Source organism: Oncorhynchus mykiss, chromosome 16 (genome assembly GCF_057628025.1).
Source record: "Oncorhynchus mykiss isolate SJ-2025 chromosome 16, ASM5762802v1, whole genome shotgun sequence".
NCBI lineage: Eukaryota > Metazoa > Chordata > Actinopteri > Salmoniformes > Salmonidae > Oncorhynchus > Oncorhynchus mykiss.
Genome location: NC_143037.1, coordinates 19341170 through 19365132, shown reverse-complemented (window position 1 = coordinate 19365132; position 23963 = coordinate 19341170). Strand labels below are relative to the sequence as shown.

At 42.2% G+C, this 23963-nt stretch overlaps 1 protein-coding gene across 1 annotated transcript in view; it reads left to right on the top strand.

Annotated features, from left to right (window-relative positions):
* The first annotated feature begins 5040 nt into the window (after positions 1–5040).
* ace (angiotensin I converting enzyme (peptidyl-dipeptidase A) 1) overlaps positions 5041–23963 on the top strand; it is a 35713-nt gene continuing 16790 nt past the window's right edge. Inside the window, exons 1-12 of the mRNA XM_021565081.3 lie at positions 5041–5593; positions 14469–14636; positions 14834–14921; positions 17623–17766; positions 17932–18123; positions 18765–18862; positions 19153–19322; positions 19407–19630; positions 20793–20937; positions 21060–21158; positions 21384–21506; positions 21765–21976. Of these exons, the coding sequence (XP_021420756.3) occupies positions 5366–5593; positions 14469–14636; positions 14834–14921; positions 17623–17766; positions 17932–18123; positions 18765–18862; positions 19153–19322; positions 19407–19630; positions 20793–20937; positions 21060–21158; positions 21384–21506; positions 21765–21976 (1891 nt within the window). The 5' untranslated portion in view covers positions 5041–5365. The remainder of the gene's footprint in view (positions 5594–14468; positions 14637–14833; positions 14922–17622; positions 17767–17931; positions 18124–18764; positions 18863–19152; positions 19323–19406; positions 19631–20792; positions 20938–21059; positions 21159–21383; positions 21507–21764; positions 21977–23963) is intronic.

The following is a 23963-nucleotide window of genomic DNA, read 5'->3' as shown; positions in this document are numbered from 1 at the left end:
CCAAAATATCAAAGTTTTGTTCCCCGAGCAATTTAGTTATCACTTTTGCCTTACGGCAAGGTGCTCCATCATGCGTTTTTCATCACCAAACTGTTCCTGGATGGTTGGGAGAAGATGCTCTCGGAGGATGTGTTGGTACCATTCTTTATTCATGGCTGTGTTCTTAGGCAAAATTGGGAGAAGCAACCCCACACATGAATGGTCTCAGGGTGCTTTACTGTTGGCATGACACAGGACTGATGGTGGCGCTCACCTTGTTTTCTCCGGACAAGCTTTTTTCCGGATGCCCCAAACAATCGGTAAGGGGATTCATCAGAAAAAATTACTTTACTCCAGTCCTCAGCAGTCCAACTTTTGCAGAATATCAGTCTGTCCCTGATGTTTTTCCTGGAAAGAAGTGGCTTCTTTGCTGCCCTTCTTGACACCAGGCCATCCTCCAAAAGTCTTCGCCTCACTGTGCATGCAGATGGACTCACACCTGCCTGCTGCCATTCCTGAGCAAGCTCTGTACTGGTGGTGCCCGGATCCTGCAGCTGAATCAACTTTAGGAGGCGGTCCTGGCGCTTGCTTGACTTTCTTGGGCGACCTAAAGCCTTCTTCACAACAATTGAACCGCTCTCCTTGAAGTTCTTGATGGTTGATTTAGGTGCAATCTTACTGGCAGCAATATCCTTTTTTAAAATTTTTATTTTACCCCTTTTTCTCCCCAATTTCGTGGTATCCAATTGTTGTAGTAGCTACTATCTTGTCTCATTGCTACAACTCCCGTACGGGCTCGGGAGAGACGAAGGCTGAATGTCATGCGTCCTCCGATACACAACCCAACCAGCCGTACTGCTTCTTAACACAGCGCGCATCCAACCCGGAAGCCAGCCGCACCAATGTGTCGGAGGCTACACCGTGCCCCTGGCAGCCTTGGCTAGCGTGCACTGCGCCCGGCCCGCCACAGGAGTCGCTGGTGCGCGATGAGACAAGGAGATCCCTACCGACCAATCCCTCCCTAACCCGGACGACGCTAGGCCAATTGTGCGTCGCCCCACGGACCTCCCGGTCGAGGCCGGTTACGACAGAGCCTGGGCGCGAACCCAGGGACTCTGATGGCACAGCTGGCGCTGCAGTACAGCGCCCTTAACCACTGCGCCACCCGGGAGGCCGGCAGCAATATCCTTGCCTTTGAAGCCATTTTTGTGCAAAGCAATGATGACAGCACGTGTTTCCTTGGAGGTAACCATGTTTGATAGAGGAAGAACAATGATTCCAAGCACCACACTCCTTTCAAAGCTTCCAGTCTGTTATTCGAACTCAATCAGCATGACAGAGTGATCTCCAGCCTTGTCCTCGTCAACACTCACACCTGTGTTAAGGAGAGAATCACTGACATGATGTCAGCTGGTCCTTTTGTGGCAGGGCTGAAATGCAGTGGAAATGTTTTTTGGGGGATTCAGTTCATTTGCATGGCAAAGAGGGACTTTGCAATTAATTGCAATTCATCTGATCAGTCTTCATAACATTCTGGAGTATATGCACATTTCCATCATACAAACTGAGGCAGCAGACTTTGTGAAAATGAATATCTGTGTCATTCTCAAGTTTTGGCCACGACTGTACGTTATTTACCTTCAGAGGTGAATGTTGCAAACCAGTTGCAGTGATAAGCGTTTTGTTGTGCACTCTCCTCAAACAATAGCATGGTATTTTTTCATTGTAATAGCTACTGTAAATTGGACAGTGCAGTTAGATTAACAAGAATTTAAGCTTTCTGCCCATATAAGGGGGGGGGGGGGGGGTGACACCGATCCCGTAGAGGTTTTTATGTAAACTATATGTTTCTTAAGGGTGGCTTTAGTGTAGCGTACATTCTTCCAGTGTGAAGTAACTGGCCAACTAGATTTTCATAGTAGCTCCTCCAAAACTGCTAACAAGTACACTGAACACAAATATAAATGAACATGCAACAATTTCAAAGACTTTACTAAGTTACACTTCATATAAGGAAATCAGTCAATGGAAATAAATGCATTAAGCCCGAATCTATGGATTTCACATGACTGGGAATACATCTGTTGGTCACAGATACTTTTTTTTTTTAAAGGTAGGGGAGTGGATCAGAAAACCAGTCAGTATCTGGTGTGACCACCATTTGCCTCATGCAGCACGACATCTCCTTCTCATAGAGTTCATCAGGCTGTTGATTGTGGCCTGTGAGATGTTGTCCCACTCATCTTCAATGGCTGTGCGAAGTTGCTGAATATTGGTGGGAACTGGAACTGTCATACACGTCGATCCAGAGCAATCCAAACATGCTCTATGGGTGACATGTCCGGTGAGTATGCCATGGAAGAATTGGGACATGTTCAGGTTCCATGAGCTGTGTACATATCCTTGCGATGTGTGGCCGTGCAGTATCATGCTGAAACATGAGGTGATGGCAGTGAATGAACGGCATAACAATGGGCCTCAAGATCTAGTCATGGTATCGCTCTGAATTCAAATTGCCATCGATAAAATGCAATTGTGTTCATTGTCCGTAGCTTATGCCTGCCCATACCACAACCCCACCGCCACTATGGGGCACTCTGTTCACAACGTTGACATAAGCAAACCGGTCGCCCACACAACGCCATACTGCTCGGTACAGTTAAAACCGGGATTCATCCATGAAGAGCACACTTCTCCAGTGTGCCAGTGGCCATCGAAGATGAGCATTTTCCCACTGATGTCGGTTGCGACGCCCAACTGTAGTCAGGTCAAGACCCTGGTGAGGATGACAAGCATGCAGATGAGCCTCCTTGAGACAGTTTGTGCAGAAATTATTCAGTTGTGCAAACTCACAGTTTCATCAGCTGTCCGGGTGGCTGGCCTCAGATGATCCCACAGGTGAAGAAGCCGGATGTGGAGGTCCTGGGATAGCGTGGTTAAACGTGGTCTGAGGCCACGAGGCCAAATTCTCTAAAATTAATTTAGAGGCTACTTATGGTAGACAAAACTTAGAGTGGCCTTATTGTCCCCAGCACAAGTTGCACCTGTGTTTAATCAGCTTCTTGATATGCCACACCTTATCAGGTGGATGAATTATCTTGGCAAAAGAAAAATGCTCACTAACAGTGATGTAAACAAATGTGTACAACATTTGAGAGAAATAAGCTTTTTTTTATGATTATATATATTTTTTTACCCCTTTTTCTCCCCAATTTCGTGGTATCCAATTGTTTTGGTAGCTACTATCTTGTCTCATCGCTACAACTCCCATACGGGCTCGGGAGAGACGAAGGTTGAAAGTCATGCGTCCTCCGATACACAACCCAACCAAGCCGTACTGCTTCTTAACACAGTGCGCATCCAACCCGGAAGCCAGCCGCACCAATGTGTCGGAGGAAACTCTGTGCACCTGGCAACCTTGGTTAGCTCGCACTGTGCCTGGCCCGCCACAGGAGTCGCTGGTGCGCGATGAGACAAGGACATCACAACCGGCCAAGCCCTCCCTAACCCGGAACGACGCTAGGCCAATGGTGCGTCGCCCCATGAAATTAGCTTTTTTTGTGTATGGAAAATTATATTTCAACTCATGAAACATGTTACCAACACTTTACATGTTGTATTAATATTTTAGTTCAGTGTATTTCATGCTATTATGTATCCCTGGAAATAATCTGAAAAATCTGAAAACATTGCCCACCGGGTATGGAGTAAATTGAGCATAGGGACAGAGTAAGTTAGCTTGCCTGGCTACCCAGATTCCTTGCTCTGGCCAAATGCTACACCACGCCCACAGACGTTAGTTTCTTCTCCGTAATAAGTCTGGATCTGAGTATCTCTGGAACATGAACACATTCGGGCCGTCTGATTGGTCCAGAAACCAATGTTTTGGGCCAGAGCGGGAACACACATGGGTAAATTGGCGGTTAAAAAATGAATCATTGGCTTTGATTCTTCTATTTCTTAGAGATGATCCAATTACTGATGACTTTCTTTACAACGCCCCTCGTGACCACAAACTAGTTCAATTATGGCACTCTCAGACTTCAGTATGGAGCAAATGAAAGAGCAGGGGAAGAATTTACTGGGAGTCATCAGGCTAAAGTTAAGCCACCTTGGGGTAAGTGGCTGAATGTGCTGGTTAGTCAAGGTTGAATTCATGGAATGGGGATGTGGTATGTATGCCTACCTTCAGATATAGAGCCCTCTGTTCATTTTCCATTTCTTGACCAGTTGTCTGGGACAGGGATGTTGTTTCGATGTGCCAATTTGTGAGTTCTCAGCATTTGAGGCTACGCAAGATACTGGTTTGCAAGATTCTTGATATGTTCAGCAAGCTCAGACTCCATGTCATCAGATAAGATCTTGTGTGCCTCTGCTACTCTATCATAGCTTCTCTTTCACACAGGCACATTGGCTCTTTTTTTGTCAATGTTCCTCTTCGGTGTCATTGTCACATTTTTTCATCCCTTGCTGCTGCTCAAATGGACTTCTTCCTTGGCCGCTCTCAAGAAGCTCAAGGGGGGCTAGATCCCTGCTTGTTTTACTTTTTATTTTTTAAGGGGCATGATTGAGTTCATATGCAGAAATCAAAAAATACTATAAATAAAACTGACAAAATGTACTCATCATTTGTATGGGGTATGGTGGCCATTGGCTCAACCCCAATGCAAACATTTGGACTATATTTGCCCACAGCCACAAGGACACACTTTCATCCTAGGTTTATTGTAGCTTATAGAGACCCCCAACTGATGTGTAAACAATCTTAAAACAATATATATACACTTTGGTTTAGATACAAGCATCATGAAACCTATTACACATTTTTCCATGTGGTTTCTTCCTTCAGACTCCATTACATGATGACCTCTTCCTAAATATCACATGAAAACATTGTGTATGGTTTCCTAGAAAGTAGGGGAAGATCTCAATTCCATACTCCTCGCGTCCTCTCTCCTTGTCTCCTTCTCAAAACCCATTGGGTGAGAGCACCAGAGGTCCCTTCCCTCTGACCTTCTCCTCCAATGGGCTTTGAGAAGGAGACAAGGCGAGAGCATGCGAGGAGTATGTGATTGAGATTTTCCCAAGGGGTGGCTCAACTAACCCTTTGGCCTAACTTACCCCACTCTCCCCTACTGTTAGTAAAGTAAGTGTGCAGGCAGGCAGTGCTGGAAAGGGGAAGGCTGCAGAAAAGTGTGGGCTGGGTTAGACTGCTAGCCACTTAAAAAGGAGCCGGCTGTGGCGGCTCAACATTTAAGGAACCGACAGAGGCAGTAGAAGAGAAGCAGGAGGGAGACTTGGATGAGAAAAACCCAGGGAAGGTGTTACTCTACTCTCACAGCAACAAGTGTATTTTTAGCCTTCTCTACTTCTCTCTAGGGCCGGAATGGCCAGAATGCTTTGGGGAGCGGTGGTGGTGTTACTGCCACTCTTGGGACTCTGTCATTTTGTCCTGCCGCCCGAGTGGGGGCCAGGGACCTTCCCTGCCACAGAGGCCGGGGCCAAAGACTTTGTCACTGCCTACAATACCGCCGCTGAGCTGGTCATCTACCAAAACCAAGAGGCCAGCTGGACATACCAGACCAACATTACGCCCCACAACGCAGAGAAAAAGGTAGGACCCTTCCCCCACTCAGCACACAGAGGTGTTTGAATGAAATGTTGACAGTTGTTTAATTACTTAGTTGTTGGCCTCTTCAGTCCAAATCTAACCACTATGGACACGTTTTGTTGTGAGTAACTGAAAGCTAACTGTGCTTCCTCACTAGTCGCATTACACATGTTGATATTGCTTGGTCACCTCACCAAACATTCATTTTGGTTGAGTAGGTTATACCTATAATCTAAACTAAATCGTTCCTGAACATTTGAAGATAAATAACAGTAGGGGAGAGTGGGGTAAGTTGAGCCATTATTTTTGCATTCAGCATTATTCAGGCAAGGGAAATATTATTTGTAACAAAGATATCTACATATTTTAGGATGTTTGTATCCCTGGAAATAAGCAGAAGTAATGTAAACATTAGACAGACTTAACATAAACCAGGCACTGTTACCTCATATCCCAGTAATAATGCCTTGCATTACACCTAGGAAGAAAACACTTACCCTATGGCTCAACCCTAGTCAACAAAAATCCTATAGAAAATGCTATCAGATTTATTGGATTATAATGATTGGAATCCTATAAAATACAATTCTATAGGTTAGAATAGCATAGGAGTCCATTAGGACTGGGTCCAAAATCTGATAGGATTTCTCGGTTGGTCACACTGCAAATGAACTTGCAGCCTTGAATCCCTCCAATATTACGATGGTGTGTGAGAACCTCAGGGAACCATCACCGGTGGGAGTAGGTAAATATATGGAGATTGTGCTCTGGAGACACAGGAGAGAGGCTGTTCTTCAGTTTGGTCTTTAACCTTGATTACAGTTGAACATAAATGTGCAGGTTTCTGTGCAATATTTAGCTGTGAGATTGTCCAATAAAGCTGCATTTATCCAATTGTGGTCTGAAATAACAATGAATAGAATACTATGGGTTCTAATAAAGTAGGCAGGGTGACTGAACAGGCTTGCTGCACGGTCACTATGGGAGCTCTTTCTAGAGCGCCTGGTTAAAATTGTGCATGTGAGTGTTTTAACTCTGAATGGTTAAACTAGTGAGACGTGTGTGTACACAATCCGCCTAAATTGAAATGTTGATTTATTTGGACTGTACGTGTTACAGAACCTCATGTTTTGACCACATCCTTTTTTACCTCTGGTCAGTGATGTTAAGTATGTACGTTTATAGTGATCACAATGACATAAAATCGATTGCTTAAAACGGATCAATATCATTTTTTTTACCTTTTGATTTTGGTCATACGGCGTTGGAGAATGCTGGTTGTCTTCGGCATGTTGTCGTCTAACGAGTGATACTCAATATTTCCAGTTCCATGTGGTTTTTGAATTGTTAGTTTCAACAGCGCATACAACTTGATTCCCCCCCCCCCTAATCAATATAAGTGGTGCATATGCATATTAAGGTGCTCGTAAAAATAAATATGATTACTATTGTGGCACGTGTATGTAGTACATTTTATGTTTAGGTTTTCAAGATATCACAAACGGATTATTGATTCAGACACTTCACAACGGTATTTTGACACTGGGCTATTTATCAAAAGTTATTGTCAATGGGAAGCAGCAACAGTGTCATTTAACTTACAGTATGTTTTAGAAATAGAACTTTCAACATTCATTTCCAATAGCGTTCTACTTAGTTAAAAAAAAAAAAACTTCTAAACTGCTGTATGAGTCCAAAAACGTGATTTTGATGAGCTACCAGAAATCATGAAAACGGGATTGACTTGCCTATAAAAAGGCACATCTACTTTATTTAGCAATAACAAACCAGAAAACATTTATCATCTGAGATAACAATCCAGTGACTCAAAAAAGACACGCATGGCTACAACTAGTCTAATGACAGGCAAAATGTGGCGAACAGTTGTTTCTTAGTTCGCATACAATGATGAAAATATGACTAAAACATTGACAACTTCGTCAGGAAACAAATGATGTACTCACAGTTCTTGCATTCACACACAGTAAAGGATAAAACAGATAGTATAATAATGCTAGCAAACCAGAGATTCTCTGCATTACCACAGGTGGCAAACTGAATGTGGGAGTAAGGCTAATTAACACCGTTAGCTGTGACGTCAGTCACTCTTAAAGGGACAGGCTTTCTTACAAGTGAATAAAATAGAAAGGAATATAACTTTTTTTTAAAGTTGTATTATTAACCCATCCACCACTGGATGGGTTAAACTATTTCCAGTGGCTGGAGAGTATAAATGCTCAGGTGTAGGCCTTTGAGAGATTGAATTAAAAATGTCCGCCTGTCTCTGCTGTGAGTCCTAGGGCTAGTCAGACTGATCGATTGTCAGTCTTTATCTTCTTTTGACTAGTTTCTATCTGTTTCATTACTTTACTTGGAGCCTGGTCCAGCATCTTGTTGGATGAGTTGAACCTTTTGTAAATACCTGCACTTGCTCCAAGAGCTTTAAAGGGATAGTTCACCCAAATTACATATTGGCTTCCTTACTCTGTAAGCAGTCTATGGACAAGGAATGACCGAAAACCATGATTTGGTCTAGTTTCCCTGGCATTGCTTCCATTGCTTGTCAGTCTTTATCTTCTTTTGACTAGTTTCTATCCGTTTCATTACTTTACTTTGAGCCTGGTCCAGCATCTTGTTGGATGAGTTGAACCTTTTGTAAATACCTGCACTTGCTCCAAGAGCTTTAAAGGGATAGTTCACCCAAATTACATATTGGCTTCCTTACTCTGTAAGCAGTCTATGGACAAGGAATGACCGAAAACCATGATTTGGTCTAGTTTCCCTGGCATTGCTTCCAAATGTTAATGTTTTAGCATTTGTGGGCCAAATCCCATTCAAGTAATCAGACTGATATTTACATTTTTCGTGCATCATGTCCAAATCATCCCGAAATGATCTCCTTTGTATTGTGAAGCTTACCAATGTCACTTATAGATTATTTGAACATTATGCGCAAAAAAATCCTAATATCAGTCCAATGGCTTGAAGCCCTTTAAAATAAAAACCATGTATTGGATATTCTACTTCCTGCCTCTCCTTGCTAACCAACACCAGCCAGACAGCCTGAACCATTCAGGGCAAGTAAGGGGCCTACCATTCACCCTTACAGTAACACTTTATGAATGCCTACATAAGGGAGGATTCAGTAAAGGCTTTGTGAATGTTGTATAGCTGGTTAAAAAAAAAGGCTTTATGGGGAACTGTAAAGTGTTACCGAGTTGTGTTTGCCAGGGCGGACTGGTTCCTTGTATGACAACAGCACCCATAGAGGGATGTTTGTTGGGTTGAGCCCCGCACGGCTTTTTCAACCAACCCTATTCATCCTCATCCAAAATTATATGCGCAGTTCCTCCCATTTCTGCCAACTCGGCTTGTGTGTTTTCTGAAATCATCAAAATGACCCAAACACATGTGGTTCGAGCGTCTCCGAGTCTTGAATGAAGCCCGATGGTGGTGTGTGTGTGTGTGTGTGTGGAGAGGGGAGAATTGGCCAAGTTATTTTTATTAAGTTCAGAAGCCTGCTTATTTTCCAAGCATTGTACAAAATGCAATTTCACAGGTTGATGCACTTGACATTTTATAACATGGATTTCCTAAGATAAACAATAAAAGACTGTAGTGCGGTTTAAATGGGACTTTTCAGAGTGGAGTAATGAGACATTTGCATGCTACTGCCACCAGCTTATCTTTTACTGCTCCTCCCGTCTCACCATATGATAGCAGGAGAACATTTGCATAATTGTATGGGCTGGTTATGTTTGCTGGAGACTGAAAAATTAGAAAGTAGAGCCACCCAGGCATTTGGAGGGATCAATGAAACTGCAGAGGTGTGAGGCAGTATTCTGTAGCGCTGAGAGATAAAAGCACACACAACACCAGGCATTGAGTGTCTATGCCTCAAAGTTATTCTCCCTAGCCAGACGGCTGTCTCAACAGGGTTTTCCTCCACTAGCCAGGCTTAGAATGGAACGATGGCTCCACCCCATGTTGGCCACAACAGGTGTAACCTCTCCGGAACCCAGCCCGTGTCACCGGTGTCAACTTACACAATGCCTGCTGCTTTCCTCTGTCCAACAGTGAGCCGAGGATGTGAGGTGAAAGAAAAGCAAGCTCTGGTCTGACTGGTAGGTTGCCAGTTATGAGCGCTATTATTCCTTACACATCAAAGATGGGATCAAAGGGGATCAGGGGCTTTGCGTTCTATAAGATCTGGCAGGCAGAGGGGAGCCTGCCAGGTCTCTCTCCGAGTCTCCTCCCCACACTGAATTGGCATGACCGTCACATTGACTGGCGGGGGATGTACTGAAGAGTTAACCCCAACATTCCATTCAACTTGGGCTGGGATTACCACGTCACTGAGTTCATCTTTGTCTCAGTCCTTGTCTCAGACATGAGCTTTGTCCTAGTGGATTAGGCTGATGTGCAGAATCTGAGGCGAAATGTACTCTTGTACCATTCCATAGTAAAGCATGTTAGGTAGTTGAATTTGGGTAGATACCCCACCCCGCATCTCTATGTAGACACACGTAGGGACGCACGCATGCACACACACCTATGATAACCTCGCAGTCTCAGAACACATTATTCAATCTCAGTGCAAATTAGCCCATGCCGAGGAGCGCAAAGGATCAAACGGGGGATATATTAAGCCTCCGGACAAATCTCAATTAGGCTCTGAAAACAAAACTCTCAAAGAGCACCACTGGTTTTGGGCAACCATCAGTTACTTTGAAACGTCGATGGAATATCAACTACCCAAAAAGTACATGAAGCGTGTGCACCCACGGCTGTCGAAGCAGGTCCAAATCCATGGTGTTGTGACGTCCTCACAACCTCTTGGCTGCTACACCATCTGTATCAAGGACTGATTTCACCTATAGGCCAATTCTTACACTTTGCACTTAAAAGTAAATCTCAGCTATGTTAAAAATACACTGAATACAAACTATTATATTTACATAGTGATTCAGGAGTAACATTTAAAAAAGAATATGGCCCACCATCATTAGACAAGTATACTAAAACTCAAATTGTTGAAATAAGTCAATGAGAGAATAGTCAGATTAACTGATAATTTAAATAGCAGTGCAGATGGCATTATTTTGTTAAGTGCAATTATTTATTATAGGTAGGACTTTGTGGCGCAGCAGAAAGATCAGCATACCCTAAATCATATTGGGGTACATAGTCAGTACTAAGTGATTATTTCAAATGTAATCATATTGTCATTGATTCTAAATCTTTACACTATTTTAGCTGAACAGCGTAGTACCTTACAACCCTGATACCATTTTTACTTTACTTATAATGGTTTGGGACACCCGGGACAATCAGGGGAGCTTTGAGACAATAACACAACGTAACAAGACTGTCCTAAAAACATCCTAAGGGATGTCCAAGGGACACACAAGGAACTAGACAGAACCTCCAGAGGACCATGATGCAATGTCCCAAGAACGTCCTAAAAACGTCTTCGGGGATGTCCCCAGGACAAAAAGGGAACTAGAAAAAAGGTCCCCCAGAAAACGTTCCCAACTTCACGCGAAGTCCTAAGGACAGTAAAATGTAAACTTCCTGAGAATGTCCTACAAAAAGGTCCTGACACAGTCCTCTATGACGTCCTGGGAACTTACAGGGAACTAGACGAAAATCCCTTTCATAATATTTCTTTGGAACCCGTATGCAATGTTCTTAAAACGTTCTCAGAATGTCAGAGGGATAACGTAGTGCCAAAACCGTTAAGGTACCTGGTGGAAATGTCGCCGACTGGCCTCAGGACATTCCCTGTTTGCTGAATACACTATTAGAGGCAAACTTTCATAAGCGAGTGAACACATTCAACGGCCTTGAGAGAGGAGGGCAGTCAACAGCTTTTCACCTTTATTATCCTATAGAAAAAATAGAAATATACAGTGGGGCAAACAAGTATTTAGTCAGCCACCAATTGTGAAAGTTCTCCCACGTAAAAAGATGAGATGCTTGTAATTTTCATCATAGGTACACTTCAACTATGACAGACAAAATGAGAAAAAAAATCCAGAAAATCACATTGTAGGATTTTTAATGAATTTATTTGCAAATTATGGTGGAAAATAAGTATTTGGTCACCTACAAACAAGCAAGATTTATGGCCAAGACCAAAGAGCTGTCAAAGGACACCAGAAACAAAATTGTAGACCTGCACCAGGCTGGGAAGACTGAATCTGCAATAGGTAAGCAGCTTGGTTTGAAGAAATCAACTGTGGGAGCAATTATTAGGAAATGGAAGACATGCAAGACCACTGATAATCTCCCTCGATCTGGGGCTCCACGCAAGATCTCACCCCGTGGGGTCAAAATGATCACAAGAACGGTGAGCAAAAATGCCAGAACAACACGGGGACCTAGTGAATGACCTGCAGAGAGCTGGGACCAAAGTAACAAAGCCTACCATCAGTAACACATTACGCCGCCAGGGATTCAAATCCTGCAGTGCCAGACGTGTCCCCCTGCTTAAGTCAGTACATGTCCAGGCCCGTCTGAAGTTTGCTAGAGAGCATTTGGATGATCCAGAAGAAGATTGGGAGAATGTCATATGGTCAGATGAAACCAAAATAGACCTTTTTGTAAAAACAACTCGTCGTGTTTGGAGGACAAAGAATGCTGAGTTGCATCCAAAGAACACCATACCTACTGTGAAGCATGGGGGTGGAAACATCATGCTTTGGGGCTGTTTTTCTGCAAAGGGACCAGGACGACTGATCCGTGTAAAGGAAAGAATGAATGGGGCCATGTATCGTGAGATTAAAGTGAAAACCTCCTTCCATCAGCAAGAGCATTGAAGATGAAACGTGGCTGGGTCTTTCAGCATGACAATGATCCCAAACACACCGCCCGGGCAACGAAGGAGTGGCTTCGTAAGAAGCATTTCAAGGTCCTGGAGTGGCCTAGCCAGTATCCAGATCTCAACCCCATAGAAAATCTTTGGAGGGAGTTGAAAGTCCGTGTTGCCCAGCAACAGCCCCAAAACATCACTGCTCTAGAGGAGATCTGCATGGAGGAATGGGCCAAAATACCAGCAACAGTGTGTGAAAACCTTGAAGACATACAGAAAACGTTTGACCTCTGTCATTGCCAACAAAGGGTATATAACAAAGTATTGAGAAACTTTTGTTATTGACCAAATACTTATTTTCCACCATAATTTGCAAATAAATTCATTAAAAATCCTACCATGTGATTTTCTGGATTTTTCTTTTCTCATTTTGTCTGTCATAGTTGAAGTGTACCTATGATGAAAATTACAAGCCTCATCTTTTTACGTAGGAGAACTTGCACAATTGGTGGCTGACTAAATACTTTTTTGCCCCACTGTAGTTGGGTGTGGGACAGCAAAACCGAGGTTAAGAGAGGGGGGGGGGTAGAGGTCAGAGGTCAGAGTTAAGGCCTCAACACTGTTACCAGTTTTCCGTTCAGCCCATTGTTAATCAGTGGTGTTAGATACACATCAGATAAGCTGGAACTCAATGAAAACATCACAGTAACAGAAGCTACTTTCCTGACAGGATGTCTATGTCCTGGGCTGTGACTGCAGACAGCCCCAGTGTAGTCAGTGTCCTGAAAGTGGCTCTGTGGTTAAGAATACAACTACTGGACCTCCTTCAACCCCTAACACAGTGGATGTAGACAGATTCCCTGTAGGAAAACACAAAGTGAGAAAGGCAATAGGTGATTTGTTTTTAATAGCACAACAAAAACAAGGGTACCCAAATGGGTTAAATTAACAATGCATTGAGAGCACCCAAAGTACACAAAGGCAAGTTACCTAAGGTCCGTCTACTCAGTTTAGGAACAAATGGGAGGGAAAGGAGTGGCTTTGTTTTCCCCAAATGTGATAATTGAGTATTCAGAAACCCCAAACTACTGTAGCTGGTGGCATATTCACAGTAAGGGAAACATTGTAATGCATGTGTGACTGTGTGCACTAGGTTAGCAACACCCTGTGTTGCTGGCGAGAAGTTCACTATACTGTAAAAACATCCTAAACTGATAATAAAAACAACCCTACTTAATATGTTTGTGACAGTCTAGTTTTTGTCAGTATTGGTAAAAAATCAGCTGTCAGAAGCAGGAAGCTAAGGTGAACTGAGGCGGCTTAGCTAGAGCTTCTCAACCCTTTGATACATCTTCAATGTGCTTCAGTCAAGTGTCAGAACTGAAAGGATAACATGTTATGTACTGTGTGACGTTCTGAGCGGCCTTGCCTTCCAGTGTCACCCATTTTGTCATCGTTATAATTCAGTAGAAAGAGAACAATTATGTCTGTATGCCATCCTTGAACTGTGAGCGATGGTGCTTTCCCAGTGCAGTAGTCGTCTTCACTACTTATGTATTAGGCACTGTTTTTTTTTTTGATCCGGCGGTCAGGGTTCTCTAGCTTTGTTCTCCCACTCAACCCCTGTGCTTTAACTGTTACCAGAATGAGGGCCTTCTGGCCCCACAGCTAATTGCCATCATCCACATTAACATTCAATATGCTGTGGGCCTTTGCCTGTGATTGCACCAATCAGTCTAACAACAGTAGACCAGAAGTAGGGAATAAGAAAAAAATACAGTAGGAAAATGATTGTGTGATTGGCCATTGTATAAAAAGGGCAACTACAGTTAATGGGTTCCTTGAGTCTGGCAAGTCGTTTTGGTAGGGTTATTAATCGTTTTCTGAACAAAACATATCAATGTCCCAAATGATTGGATGTCAATGGTACCTGTGTGTACTATTTTCACCTTGGACTGTGACTACTAGTTACGTGTGGTACTTTGTCCAAAATACGGGATGCTGTGAAGCGAGGGCTGTTGGGCAGCTAGATTATATAACCTGATCACCTGTCTGTGTCTACAGGTGGAATCTGATGGGATGAAGCAGGCCTTCACAGAAGCCTGGGGGAAGAAGGCCAAAGATAACTTCTCTCCTTCTGTGTTGGCCACCTTCAACACTACTCTGCAGAGGCGTCTCAAGAAGATCAACATCCTGGGAGCGGCTAACCTACCTGCAGGAGAAAGAAATGAGGTCAGTCTCCTATTGTCTACATCTTATCAGATGAGTCAGACTCAGATGTGGTGTATAATGTGATACTGAAATGTCAGACTCTGCAGCAGATGTTATAAAACATTATATGTTTATTTCAGCTGTTGAAGGACGGCGTCAGCAAGGTCTGAATGAAGTCAGAGTAATTGAGTCTTTTCACAATCTCCTTATTTCCCCAGTACAACGTCATACTAAGCAAGATGTCTGAAATATACTCTACCGCCAAAGTGTGTCCAAAGACTAATGAATGCTGGTCTATTGAGCCAGGTGAGTGGCTGTCTTCATGTAATTACAGTTAAAGACATGCTCTGGTACTTTGGCGACTAAGGAACCTCCCGCTTTGGGCTGAATGTGTCCATGTGTAGTTCTTACATGCATAATCTATGAGCAGAATTACTGTCTTACCTCAATTAGCAATGACTTGCATGAGACAAGGTGTCATTATAGAACAGACAGACACCGAGCGACAGAGACGGACTATACTTTTGGCTAGTGAGTGCTGCTTTCAGAACTACAAAAGTACCAGAGAATCTCTAAGACAAAAAGTAAAACATTTTTGTTTTTAAAGTAGGGAAACGTAAAAACAAAGAGGGGTATAGTTGTCCAAAAAAAGAGAGACAAGAGAAGCGGTAAATATTATATCAAGTTAGAAAAAGCAACAGGATGAGGGCAATTACTTTGAAGAGGTCTCTGGGGGAAGTGGTTCAATTTCAGCTCTTTCGGAACGTTGAAACGTCCTGCTACTGGTCATCAGACTACAGTGCAGAGCACGTCGACTTCATCAGTCATTCCCAATTATCTACGTGTTGGTTTAAACCCTGGCCTGTGCTTTGTGTGCTGTGCCCGCCCAAAAAATAATTGTGAACTATCATGATTGCCAAAAGACAGATGTGTGAGAAGATTGTGTGAGAGCCATTTCCAATGCAACATTCAGTAATGCAAACCAAACAATGCACTTACTGTAAGTCATTTACCAATGTTATACAGTGTAGTGGACGTAAATCAAACGTCAACAAAAACGCTCTTACAGGCCTGCTACACTGTGTACATTTTGACGCCCTAATATACATTTCAAACCAGTTCATGGAAACGGTTTCTGCTAATGTGTTTACACTCCAAAATGAGAGTCCACTTCCACCCCAGATTATTCCTCATTTCACAATCTACTAAAGTAAACATTGGGTGGTCCTGGGTTACTAAAGAATCTGACCGGTGTTGAAAAACAACACTTTGGGTTGTATTATAATAACAAACAGGGACCCCAGCCATTGGATCATTGCTTTTCCCCCCCACCAACCTCATTTTGTTCAGTGGCCTTCAACTTTCCTCACCTTCACTTCCTATGCTCAGCCTGTAAAATAGAGTGCCTTGACTTCTTCCACATTTTGTGCTACAAAGTGGGATGAAAATTGAAATCTACAGTACACAAAATATTTAAATGTCAAAGTGGAAGAAAACATCTAACATTTATAAAAAGTAAAACACTATGATTAGATACGTATTCATCCCCTGAGACGATGCATGTTAGAAACACCTTTTGGGTAAGTCACTAAGAGCTTTGCACACCTGGATTGTACAATATTTGCCCATTTATTCATTTTACAATTCTTCAAGCTCTGTCAAGTTTGTTGTTGATCATTACTAGAAAGACATTTAAGCCTTGCCATAGATTTAAGACGATTTCAAGTCAAAACTGTAACTTGGCCACTCAAACATTCAATGTCGTCTTGGTAAGCAACTTCAGTGTAGATTTGGCCTTGAGATTTTAGATTATTGTCCTGCTGAAAGGTGAATTTGTTTCCCAGTGTCAAAGCAGACTGAACCAGGTTTTCCTCTAGGATTTAGTCTGTGCTTATCTGCATTCTGTTTATTTTGATCCTAAGGACAAGCATACCCATAACATGATGCAGCCACCACCATGCTTGAAAATATGAAAAGTGGTACTCAGTGATTTGCCCCTAACATAACACTTTGAAATCAGGACATAAAGTTCATTTCTTTGCCACATTACTTAAGTGCCTTGTTGCAAAACAGATGCATGTTATGGAATATTTCATATTCTATACAGGCTTCCTTCTTTCCACTTTGTCATTTAGGTTAGTATTGTGGAGTCTTTACAATGTCGTTGATCCATCCTCCGTTCTCATATCAGAATCATTAAACTCTAACTGTTTTAAAATCACCATTGGCCTCATGGTGAAATCCCTGAGCAGTTTCCTTCCTCTCTGGCAACTGAGTTAGGAAGGATGCCTGTATCTTTGTAGTGACTGGGTGTATTGATACACAATCCAAAACCTACTTAATATCTTCACAATGCTCAAAGGGATATTCAATGTCTACTTTGTAAAATATATATTTTTTTATACATCTACCAATCGGTGCCCTTCTTTGGAAGGCATTAAACATCCCTGGTCGATTGAGAGACCTTACAATTATCTGTATGTGTGGGGTACAGAGATGGGGTAGTCATTCAAAAAAGTATGTTAACCACTATTATTGAACACAGAGTGAGTCCATGCAACTTTTTATGTGAATTGTTAAGCACATTTTTACTCCTGAACAAAGGGGTTGAATACTTCCACATTGACATTATGGGGTTGTGTGTGTAAAATGTAGATCAGTCACACAAAATCTCAATTGAATCCATTTTAAACTTCAGGCTGTAACACAACAGAATGTGCAAAAAGTGTGTGAATACTTTCTGAAGGCATATGTGTTGTTTTTTGGCCACTCTGCCGCTGTTGCGTCATCATAACTCAAAGCTAATCTCTTAGAAGATGTATCTGTAACCCACCTGTCGCACGGAGAGGAGATCAGGAAGTCATTTGAACACTTAAATGCCTCATTGTTTTAGGAAAGTTACAACTGTTCTCTCTTCGTTGGCAACATTTGGAAAAACAGGTGTCCCCTATGTGCTCTAGGAGTTTCTGTATTCTGTAACTGAGGGTGTCTGACTTTGGCTCCGCAGAGCTGACAGAGACCATGGCCAACTCACGGAGCTACAAGACACTGCTGTATGCTTGGGAGGGTTGGCACAATGCATCGGGTGTGCCACTCAGGGCAGAGTATACAAAGTTTGTGGAGCTTAGCAACAAGGCCTATAAAGCTGACGGTAAGAATGTCACGTTCACCTTACATATGTGTATCACTGTGAATGTCACCATTTCTAACATACAATATTTCACAGGTATTGTAAGTTATGGCCATAGCTGTAGTGAAAGGAGTGGACGAGGTGAAATGTCATTGTTGATCAATATTATGGTTATGTCCTCTATAGGTTTCGATGACACGGGAGCATACTGGCGTTCGTGGTACAAGTCAAAGACTTTTGCGAATGACCTGGAGGCTATTTACAAACAGGTGCAGCCGCTCTACCAGAATCTTCACGCCTTTGTGCGCCGCAAGCTCTACGACCATTACGGACCGAAATACATCAATCTTAAAGGACCTATCCCTGCTCACCTGCTGGGTGAGTTTACCTTTACAAGTCTGTGTTTACTTATAGCCAATGCACAATGTCCAGTCACTGATTTATCAGCCATTTTTCAAACTAACTCAGTCCATCGTAGCTTAGCTTCAGCTAGGGCCCTGAGTTTTTCATTATTACTTGACCCCTGATCTGGGCCCTATAATAGACGTCACTGTCAGCCACTCAGTAGGTTAGAACGGGCTCCGATGTTTCCTGATCAAGTGACTGTCAGGAAAGCAGGTTCGCATTTATTGTCATGAATCTTGCCCTGGAGGCAGCTCTGCAGAGTGGTCACTAGCTGGCACAGCCACAAAGTCATAAAATCAGATTTTAAACCAAACCTTAATCACACTGCTAGTGCTAACTCTAACCTAAAAGGAAGACCAAAAAGCAATTTTTTTTATGAATTTTTACAATATCGACCATTTTTACTTTGCAGCAAGCCCATCAATCGGAAATCTCTCAGTTCTGCCTCCAGTGGCAAGATTCATGACAATAAACATAAACGTGCGCCAGGAACCCCCGGCTGCTAGCTATAATGCAATAGCGAGATTTGCTCAGTGTCTGTGACTAGGAAGGCTCAACCAGTAGATTTATCAAGCCTCTGGCTAATGCTAAGTGCCTGGGCTTCATTTCCTCAGGAAACATGTGGTCGCAAACCTGGAACAACATCTATGGCATGATGATCCCCTTCCCCGGCAAACCCAATGTGGACGTGACCGATGAAATGGTGGCCAAAGTAAGCTGGTGAAATGAGATTTTATTACTGTAGATCCGTTTACATGTAGAACTGTGAGAAATTGTGAGTTGAAAGTTAAGGAATTACATTACTGTATATCAAAAAACTACATCCAAAAACTCAGTGTTTGTTAAAAATAAAAGCCCAAAGTTATCTAGCCTAGTTGAACTCCCTTTTCCCAAATTATTCCTAATCACTTTAACTCAGGTAAAAGTCAAAGTTCGTCCATTGGAGGTCTGTTAACATTAGCTTGGCCGTATATACCTGAAATACAACGATTTTCCTCATAGAACTGGAATGTTACTCACATGTTCCGGGTGGCTGAGGAGTTCTTCACCTCCCTCGGCCTCATCAAAATGCCCCAAGAGTTCTGGGACAAGTCTATGTTTGAGAAACCAGAAGGTCGCGAGGTGGTGTGTCATGCATCTGCCTGGGACTTCTACAATAGAAAGGACTTCAGGTGAGCAAGTGGAAATGAACTCAAAGAGAGGGGATGCGAAAGAAGGTTCCGGTGTCTTCATATGTGATGTCTCCTCACATTCAGGATCAAACAGTGCACCACAGTCAACATGCAGCAGCTTTTCACAGTGCACCACGAGATGGGCCATGTTGAATATTACCTGCAGTACAAAGAACAACCTATAAACTTCCGCCGCGGTGCTAACCCGGGCTTCCACGAGGCCATTGGTGATGTCATGTCCCTCTCTGTGTCCACACCTAAGCATCTGGCCAGCATCGGCCTATTGTCTAACGCGACCAATGACAACGGTATGCTCCAATTGATTTGCTACCTTGTTTTGAAGTGTATATACAATTCATAAAATAATTTCCTTTTGTGGTTAGTAGGTAGTGTGTTTCTAAGTGAGTACATTTGTCACAGAAATTCTAATTTAATAATGAGGAGAGACCAGGGTAATCACCTATCGGGATATTACTTTATTCAAAACGTATTAATAAGAAGCAGGTCACACCACACACACACACACACACACACAAGTGAATGGAGTGAATGCTCTGCAATAATGAGGCTGGTCGACCCAGCGCTCTTGAGCCTGACCTTACAGAGGAATCCTGGTTCTTATACACCCAGATTAGCTGCAGGGAGCTAGAGTGGAGACCATAAAGACGCAGCATTAGTAGAACAGAAATGTCTTATCTGTTAACTATTCATATCACACAAATCAGGTAAATATGTAATTTCTCTCTCACATTAGGAGTGTAAGAAAGTTCATAAGTAAGTAGCCTAAGTAAGTTATTATGTAACTGAATAAGTTACTTACTTACTTACATGCTGACCGCACCGCTCGTGTTGCAAAATAAATGTACACATACATGTTATTCAATCATTGCACCCACACTCCTAGCGAGCGTCTGCATGGTCAGGCGGTAAAATAGAAATTGGTTCTATTTGTGACGCTCAATGCGCTGCAAGTCCGGCCTCTCCCATCTCCTCATTGGTTTTTAGGAGCACATACCCACGTGGGTGATTGGTTTTAGTAATGTTGTGAAGTTGGTTGCCAACCGCCACAAAGTCCAAAGAAAGAAAGCCTGAAGGAAGGAGAGAACAGTAAACTGAATTAGTTTCTTATCTGTGGATTAATTGTCGGAGTAAAAACTGTCAACCTTGTGCATTTCAAGTAAAATAACAACCCAATGTTTATATACCGGGACAAATTAGCTAGCAACAGCAAGCTAGCTAGCTAAATTGCCATAAATGTTTAATGGTTTTTGACCTGTCCCCAAATTAATATAATTGGTTCAGAGTTTGTTTTGATATTTCAACCTGAGTGTCCTGAATGCTTCTGGTGTGGGTGAACAAAATCAAAGTGTCAGCGTGTCCAGTTGTCAGCGTGTTAGTGACTAAGGTGCTTAGTTACTTATTATTGTGGTTATTCTTTTGTGTGTGATTTAATTGGCTTGTTTATTGTAGAGAGTGACATCAACTACCTGCTGAAGATGGCTCTGGACAAGATGGCCTTCCTTCCCTTTGGCTATCTCATTGACCAGTGGAGATGGAGTGTGTTTAGTGGGCGCACCCCCCCAGAGCGATACAACGCAGACTGGTGGCACCTCAGGTGAGTGGCACAAAAATATTTAACATGAGGGAAATTGTTAATATCCAAAATAAGTTTCATTATATAAAATGCACTGTTTCAGAAAACACTGTCAATTTGCCTTCCCTTGTTCACTTTTCAAGGACAAAATACCAGGGTATATGTCCACCCACCAAACGCACAGAGGAGCACATGGACGCTGGAGCCAAAGATCACATTCCAGGAAACACCCCATACATCAGGTGGAATTCTCTTTCAAACCATCTCACTTCTTTTCCTCAGATCCATATACAGCAGTATTATAATGGACGATGGATAGTCATTTCTCAAAAAAAACACTAAGAATAAAGGCCACTGAGGGAATATTAATATTTCAAATACACATCAATATAAAATCGATCCTCAAACACCATCAAAATCAATTTGACAACATCTTTGATTAACTGTGTCGTTTTTCTCTCCTGCAGGTACTTTGTGAGCTTCATTCTGCAGTTCCAGTTCCACAAGAAGCTGTGTCAGGCAGCCCATCAGACAGGACTCCTGCACACATGTGACATCTACCAGTCCAAGGAGGCTGGAAAAATTTTAGAGTATGTACACTGTTAGTCACCTACACTATGGCGTTACCTGATCAAGTGAGATGAGACACAAAAGATGGCCTTTGAATCTCTTAATGACCCTAAGAAACAAGTTGATCATTTTTCACATTTTAGACTAATTTGAACTGTGGTATTTTCCCCCTACCTGAATCAACCATCAAGCATTGTCTCTAGACTTGCTAAACCATACAAAGTTATAGGGAAATGTGTCATGCACAATTTACTAAGTGCCTCTGTTGACTTTTACAGGACAGTCCTTAAATCCGGAGAATCCAAGCCCTGGGAACAGGTGCTCCAGGAAGCAGTCGGGACAAACAAGATTGACGCCAGCTCCCTGATGGAATACTTTGGTCCCATCATCACATGGTTGAAGGAACAGAATGCAGCAATGAATGAGACCTTGGGCTGGCCTGACTTTAACTGGGTTCCACCCGTACCAGAGGGCTACCCCGAGGATATTGGTGAGCAAGTAAACAGGTTTAACTGAAGGAGGATGATATTTCAATAAAATAATTGATATTTCAATAATAATTTTCAACATGGTTCTTTTGCATTGAATGTCTGTCCCCCTACTTTTGGCAAATGGATAAAAAAAAAATGTATCCACTTTAAACAAGAAAATATCCAATTCAGCTTAGAATTTGCAGGACAAATTCAGGAAAACCAGTCTTAAATCTATTAATTTTTGTTCTGTTTGTACATTAATCTTTTAAAAAAAAAAAAAAAATATATATATATATATATATATATATATATATATATATATATATATATATATATATATATATATATATATACTTATTTATGAAATCATTTTGTTTATCATTTTTCAATAAATGTTCCCTTTCTGACTAATTATGGTATTACAAAAATCTGTAATTATAATATGAACACTTAATTGTTGGTCATGAATGTCTTTGTTGATTGAATCCACTTACATTTGATGAAATTGTAGACTGCAATTATTGTGATTGTTGTAATCGTTATTATTAATCATGATTATTGTAGTTATTATTAGTGATGGGTATTTTTTCCCTTGTTTGGACATTACATTTAGAACTCATTGTTATAATGTGCATTGAAACATGGGAAAAATCAATACAAATATATGTACTTCTCTTTTAAATTGTGTATGGTGACATTGAAAGATGAACTTGCATACAAATTTAAGCTATACTCACTTAAGTTAGAATCGGGCCGCAGTCACAGAGCCATGTACAGTGGGGCAAAAAAGTATTTAGTCAGCCACCAATTGTGCAAGTTCTCCCACTTAAAAAGATGAGAGGCCTGTTATATTCATCATAGGTACACTTCAACTATGACAGACAAAATTAGAAAAAAAATCCAGAAAATCACATTGTAGGATTTTTAATGAATTTATTTGCAAATTATGGTGGAAAATAAGTATTTGGTCAATAACAAAAGTTTATCTCAATACTTTGTTATATACCCTTTGTTGGCAATGACAGAGGTCAAACGTTTTCTGTAAGTCTTCACAAGGTTTTCACACACTGTTGCTGGTATTTTGGCCCATTCCTACATGCAGATCTCCTCTAGAGCAGTGATGTTTTGGGGCTGTTGCTGGGCAACACGGACTTTCAACTCCCTTCAAAGATTTTCTATGGGGTTGAGATTTGGAGACTGGCTAGGCCACTCCAGGACCTTGAAATACTTCTTACGAAGCCACTCCTTCGTTGCCCGGGCGGTGTGTTTGGGATCATTGTCATGCTGAAAGACCCAGCCACGTTTCATCTTCAATGCCCTTGCTGATGGAAGGAGGTTTTCACTCAATCTCACGATACATGGCCCCATTCATTCTTTCCTTTACAAGGATCAGTCGTCCGGGTCCCTTTGCAGAAAAACAGCCCCAAAGCATGATGTTTCCACCCCCATGCTTCACAGTAGGTATGGTGTTCTTTGGCTGCAACTCAGCATTCTTTGTCCTCCAAACACGACGAGTTGCGTTTTTACAAAAAGGTCTATTTTGGTTTCATCTGACCATATGACATTCTCCCAATCTTCTTCTGGATCATCCAAATGCTCTCTAGCAAACTTCAGACGGGCCTGTACATGTACTGTCTTAAGCAGGGGGACACGTCTGGCACTGCAGGATTTGAATCCCTGGCGGCGTAATGTGTTACTGATGGTAGGCTTTGTTACTTTGGTCCCAGCTCTCTGCAGGTCATTCACTAGGTCACAGTTGATTTCTTCAAACCAAGCTGCTTACCTATTGCAGATTCAGTCTTCCCAGCCTGGTGCAGGTCTACAATTTTGTTTCTGGTGTCCTTTGACAGCTCTTTGGTCTTGGCCATAGTGGAGTTTGGAGTGTGACTGTTTGCAGTTGTGGACAGGTGTCTTTTTTATACTGATAAGTTCAAACAAGTGCCATTAATACAGGTAATGAGTGGAGGACCAAGGAGCCTCTTAAAGAAGTTACAGGTCTGTGAG